Genomic DNA, 6000 nt, shown 5'->3' with positions numbered 1-6000 from the left:
TTGCATCGTCAGGCTACCTGGTCGGTAGGCCTCAGGCAAGTATCGGATATAGTCCAGGGACTATATCACCCCTTCCCAAAGTAGTTGACTAGCAGAGAACAGCAGAGACGGATCCCAGGGTGTGACATTTAGCTTAGTTTAAATCAACTGCTTAGAAAGATGAAAGTGAACCCAGTTAATGATTCTATAGAAAGGGAATGATCCGATCAAAGTATGCAATCTCTCCAGAAAAAGAGTGATTTAAGTGGAATTATGGATACACTAAATAAGGTATAATACTATTATACAAAACTCTTATTTTACTAATAATAAGAAAGGTTTGAAGACTTGCTACCTTCATCAATGTAAGTCCACAGTGAAAAGAGGTATTTCTAAGTCTTTAAACATAAAAGCGGCGGCACCCGAATCGGGCAACCGGGCCAGAAGCGCAGGAAAACAGTTCAATAATGGACTACTGAACTGTTTTTCTGCGGAAACTGTTTGACTTTCTATTTCCGGATTCGGTCCGAAGTGCCGCCGCTTTTTGCTCACTGAGCCAGCAGGATCGTGACCGGAGAGAGAGTGCGTGCCCTGATCGCTCCCTGAGCAGTCCCGGAGCTCTCCGGATACACCCTGATCACTCACTGATAATTGCCTGAACACGGACAGAGTAGGATTGATTATTCACCCTGAGCACCACATGACAGCCAAATAAAAGTCGTTAAAGCCAAGCCTAGCCATCAGTCCTCTTTTTCTTGGGGGCATAGTTTTCACGTTGGCCTAATGACATACATGGGTCTACGATTTTTTGTTCGCTTATGATATTAGGAATAGAACAGACTCGCAAAAATGAGCATAAAAGGCGCAAGCTCGTTACGCTGCACTGTGCTTACAGAAATCGCTAAGCCTACCCTATCATCAAAACTTACTTCCAAATATTCAGCCCATTGCATAGATTGCGCCGTGGCAGATCCCCCAAAAGACGCAGCTCATTAGCGCAGTTCCGTAGCCTCAAAGACCGAAGGCAGGAAACCCGGAACAGAGGAAGGTCGCTTGGAATATCTTCCCACAGTGGAATATTCACCAGGTCATGCCGAGACTTCGACTTCCATAGACGGAGAAAATCCTCGTCCTGGCTACGCTTCAGAGCAGCAATGGCCGATGTAATTCATCCTTTACTCTTATTTAACTAGCAGACAGGGCAGTATCCCCGGTACCTCAGTCTGAGCGAGGTCTTGGAGCGGGTGCTTATCGCGGCACCATTCGGGCACTGCCATCCATGGAAATGAGAAGAGCATAGGACGGAATGTCCAGGAGACGTGACTATAGAATGCTTGTTATTGCTAATGTGCAACGGAAGAGAAGATAGGCCAGCAAGGGATTGGCAGTCGGATATTTGTTACATGGCTTAGGACATACAATGCACTACAGGTCAGCAAGCCGAGAGAGAAGGCCCTCCATAGCCTGCAACCCCGACTTGTGTATGATACATACTGTACTGGATCCTACACCTACCATTGACCGTAGAGAGATCCATGGGTCCCTTTCACGGTTTCTCGACACATTCTTTGGCCTGACCTGGTCTTTGGAGGTACACGTGACCCACCAGACAAGGGCAAAAGGATCGCAATGACTTTCTTGGTCTCCTCGGTCTCGCATCAGTCCTAGGCTCTTCCTCAGCTCCTTTGCACGTAAGTGTTCGAAAAATAGAAGTATGTACACAAGGGTGTCTTCGATATCTCATCCATTACGCTGAGGCTGGGCAGCTGAGGCCTGGCGAGTAGATGTTCTTCGAATGAGACTCGACTTCTGCGTAGATGGGGTGGCTTTGGTTGGACGACATGCAAAGGATAGAGATCCCGATGCGCTATAGTCTATTAAGTGCTTGGATGTTTGCTCTGCACGGAAGCCTGGCTGTAGTAGGCGTGGAGGATACGATGACCCTTGATCAAATAACATCCGAGCTAGACCGAAGAAAACGAGGTTAATTTAGCTCTCGACAACAAAAACAAGAGAAGAGTTCCTCTTCAAACATAAGCTAACCTCTTAGGGCCCCAGAATATAGACAAACATTCTTTGGATGTCAGAGGAACTCGGTGCGATACATGTCACTCACATGAGAAACTCTGGCTAGTCAATAACGAACCGCCAATTCCAACATTGATGGCCACGACATTCGAGTAAATATAGAGTACCTCGAATGTAACACTCTTACCTGAGCGATAAGTATTGCTTCAACCGGAAAGAAACGCTGTGATATCAAGGCCAGCCCTGATGAAAACTGATTCGATACCATCCGTTCTCTGGTTCGCATAAGGGATGAACAAAAGTCCGAAAGGGTAAGGTGAAGGATACGTATCTGTTACAGACAGTTACGTACCGGCGTGTCAGCAGCCAAGATACGATTGTATTTGGCTTCGTAACAGTCGGTATGTAATCAGCTGTGGCTGTGCAGTAACTACCATAAGGGTCAGGCATCTGACGACAAAGTTTGAGCCTAGAGAAGCTGTGGCTACTCTACTTCTGGCGGCCCTCATCCGAGTTTATATTGGAGGAGATTGGGCAAGAGCTCAAGATATTCCTTCTCTACCTATCAGTTGCTTGACAAACGTCTGAGTGACTCAGTAGAAGATGTCCTTCCGTTAATGAGCGGAATTTATGCGACAGAACGAAGGCAAATACAACATATCAACTAACTGCTCATAGCGAAATCTCTGGTTTAAGTTGTTAGGTGCGTACTCTCAATAGAAACTAGAAGCCACCAAGCTCGAATTTCGTAACATTCGGTGCCCGGGGAGCTGGTAGTCTAAGGATCAAAGGAGAAAACATTCGAGATTCTTCTGAGTAACCAAGGCCGAAACATCCGGGACTCGCAAATATCGCCACGCTACCATAGATGAACAGAGGACAACCGCGAGTACAGGAGACACGATAGGACCTAGGCAAAGAGTGTTTTTGCTGCAAACCAGGACGCTCTAACAACGTAAGCGGGAACAATCTACATAAGAATGAGTGACGACCAGGGGTTACATCCCGGAATATACGGCATGGCGCGCTTGTCATCTTGGCAGCTGCAGGGTACTTTGGTTATTGTAGGACGCGAACAGTTATGGAACTAAGAAACCAAGGTAACATATGTAGCTGGAGTTAAAGTACACATAATAATTTAATAAGGCCCGAAGCAGCTCGCTTCTCAGCAATACTAATGATATATCTCCCACATCTCGTCTGATTTCATGCGAGGACTCCCCGGTTAGCATCCACTACACATCGATTCCAGCAAGTACTGGATTTCCTCTTACTTCCGAGTCCGTCTTTGTTTGGTCCGACTCCTAATTAATTCCCCCATCCTTCCTGTCCACTACCCTGAGAGCGAAGCCAGCAACTGTGGAGAGTGCAATGAAACGTAGCAAAAGCAAGCGCACGCTTGTTGCATGCGGTTAGAACTTTGCTTTGCCAATCTCAGCAGTCTTATCCTTCTCAGTTCAGTTCCTTATGCCACCGTTTCAAGTGCATTGCCGAAAGCTCAAAAGGAGATGTGTCATCGCTGCGGATGGCGCCCAGGCGCAATGCGAACACTGCATTTTGCGGCAGAAGGACTGCCAATTCCTGCGCGTTGGGGAGGAAGTAACCCTGAATGCAGAGATGGGAACTCCAGTGGCACAGTCTACATCAGGTGTGCATCAATTGTCTTAGGGCACGTCGGAACTTCTAGATAAGCTGACGATAGTATTTTGTGGATGCTCAGTCTCCGCGCTCCAGGTTGTGTCCGCAGGCACATCCTACCCGCCCTCGATGGCAAGCACGTTGCCAGCTGGAATGGTTACAACTATGACTCCCAGTCTTTGGAGTGGGACACATCCTTCGATGGCCGCCGTGGCAGCCAACATACAGCCACTGAACTTCGGCGCTTTAGATACACACTTTGTTCAACCAAGAGCACCTGCTTCGCCAAGACGGGCTCCAATGCCCACGATGTCCCGAGCGCAGGAAGATATGGCCGTGACGTATCCCGCCTCCGACGCGTCTGGGGAGTCGATGGCCCACGGCCTGAGGAGAAGAGTAACGGATCCCGTTTGGCCTCTTACTAGGAGCCAAGTTGATCCGGAGAGTTTTTTCCCTGCCAGACTCCAAGGGACGCCGATGTTGGCCTCGGGCCAGCCAGTAGGTGTAGGGTATCCGGCACGGGAGATGGAGAATGTGATACCCCAGGACGGCTTTAACGCTGTTAAGGGAGAAATGTCACCTAGCTATTCCGTCTCCCGGAATGGAACAGTTGAGCAACCCTTGCCGTCTCCGCCGGGGGACTATACAACGTGGGGAGACGTGTACCGGTAAGCGAATCACATTGGCGTGAGAGTCTTAACGGAAATTTCTCAGACATCCTTCAATATTCCATTCGAGCATTATGCCACGATTTACCTTGACCATATGGGTCAGCTCGGGGTCGTCGAGTCTCCTTCTATCCAGGGACACGGGACCGTCTTCACTTCCGAAGCACAAAATAGATTTATGGAAATATTGGAGCGATCCGAGCAAGGACATTGTAAGTCTTTGGTCTGCGCTATGATAAGAGTCCCCGCCAGTTTTATTTCTCAGCTAACGAGCTCGGTATTAGGAGTGCCTACTACTTCCTGCGGATACAGTGAACCCCAGGACACGACCTACCATCACCAGGTGAAATGCCCCAAGGCTTCTGTTAATAATTCTGATTCTGGGGTGTCCTCAGAGCGCTTTTCCCACCCCTTACAGGAGACTTCAGAATCATTTACGGAGAAGGCTTTGATGATTGGAGATACGACAAAAATCGTCGCGTAATATAAGTCTTGTTTCAAACAGTTGAGGCAGTATAACTGCAGGCTAATTGCCAAAGCTTTCATTAAGTTCATTGAGCCGCAAAAACGGGCAAAGCACCCTTACAAGAGTCTCAAACGTCTGAAGGGTGATCCACAAAGCACGAAGCCGGATTGGTGGCCTTCTGATGTTCCTCACAAGGAACCAGACCATCTGTTGAAGGACCGTAAGTTGTTCGGAGCTCGGCTCGCTCCATAAGGCGCCTACAAGTTATGTCAGAGCGACTTCGCCTCTTGATACATATCTTGCGAAAGCTTGGCGGGCGGGGAATAACTTGTGGCGAGCTGCAAGAAGTCGCTGGTGATTATAGGCGGCAGCTACTTCCAAAAGAGGAGATCGGGATGAAGATGAAGATCCTTAACAATATCTTCAAGGTTCGGAGGCTTGAAGAGCAATATGAGCGTGAGGAAATTGGTCTGTCGCTCCAGAAGCTGATTCATGCCCAGATGCGAATACGTGTATTTACATTCGCAACAATGACACAATTGCTATAGAGTTTGGAGGTCGTGAGGCGTCCAGCGAAGCGAAAGACGAAGTCGCGTCTGAAGAGCTAGGTGATCTTTAGGAATTAGTACTCCCGGGCCGACACCGCGGCGGAGACGCGTCCGTCGACAATGCCACCAACATCCCGCACTTCATCAGCAAGCACCGCATCGAGCAGCATCTCTTTGAGCGGACCCGGGATGCGGAGATGTCCTGGACGGTGCTGAGGCCGGTGTTCTTCTTCGACAACATCACCCCGGACTTCATGGGGAGGTTGGTCGTGACGGCGTGGGACGCGTATCTGCAGGGGAAGCCGCTGCATTGTATCGCCGTCAGTGACATCGGGTATTTTGCTGCGCAGGCGTTTCTCAACCCGGCTGAGTACCGGAACCGGTGTCTGTCGTTGGCGGGGGATGTGCTTACGTATGAGCATATGCAGGAGGTGATGCGGCGGAAGATGGGAAGGGAGGCGCCGACGACGTTCCGGGTGGTTTGTTATATGGTGATGTGGATGGCCAAGGACATGAGGCTTATGTTTGAGTGGTTCTATGCGCATGGCTACCGGGCTGATATTCCCAGGTTGAGGGAGATGTATCCCGGGTTGAAGGATTTCGAGAAGTGGTTGGAGGAGGATAGTCAGTTTGTTAAACATTAGTTCTTAGTTACCTTAGTTATTACCCTGTA

At 49.0% G+C, this 6000-nt stretch overlaps 1 protein-coding gene across 1 annotated transcript; it reads left to right on the top strand.

Moving 5' to 3' along the window:
• Window positions 1-3474: 3474 nt before the first annotated feature.
• Window positions 3475-5971, top strand: CDV56_107719 (uncharacterized protein; the record flags this gene model as incomplete). The annotated part of the gene is made up of 5 exons (XM_026761338.1): window positions 3475-3655; window positions 3728-4313; window positions 4839-4999; window positions 5053-5247; window positions 5406-5971. The coding sequence occupies 5 exons, from the start codon at window positions 3475-3477 to the stop codon at window positions 5969-5971; spliced, it is 1689 nt and encodes a 562-aa protein (XP_026613925.1).
• Window positions 5972-6000: the final 29 nt, after the last annotated feature.

This window comes from Aspergillus thermomutatus (genome assembly GCF_002237265.1).
Source record: "Aspergillus thermomutatus strain HMR AF 39 chromosome Unknown NODE_111, whole genome shotgun sequence".
Classification (NCBI taxonomy): domain Eukaryota; kingdom Fungi; phylum Ascomycota; class Eurotiomycetes; order Eurotiales; family Aspergillaceae; genus Aspergillus; species Aspergillus thermomutatus.
Note: the sequence above shows the minus strand (reverse complement) of the source record. Positions and strands in the feature narration are given on the sequence as shown.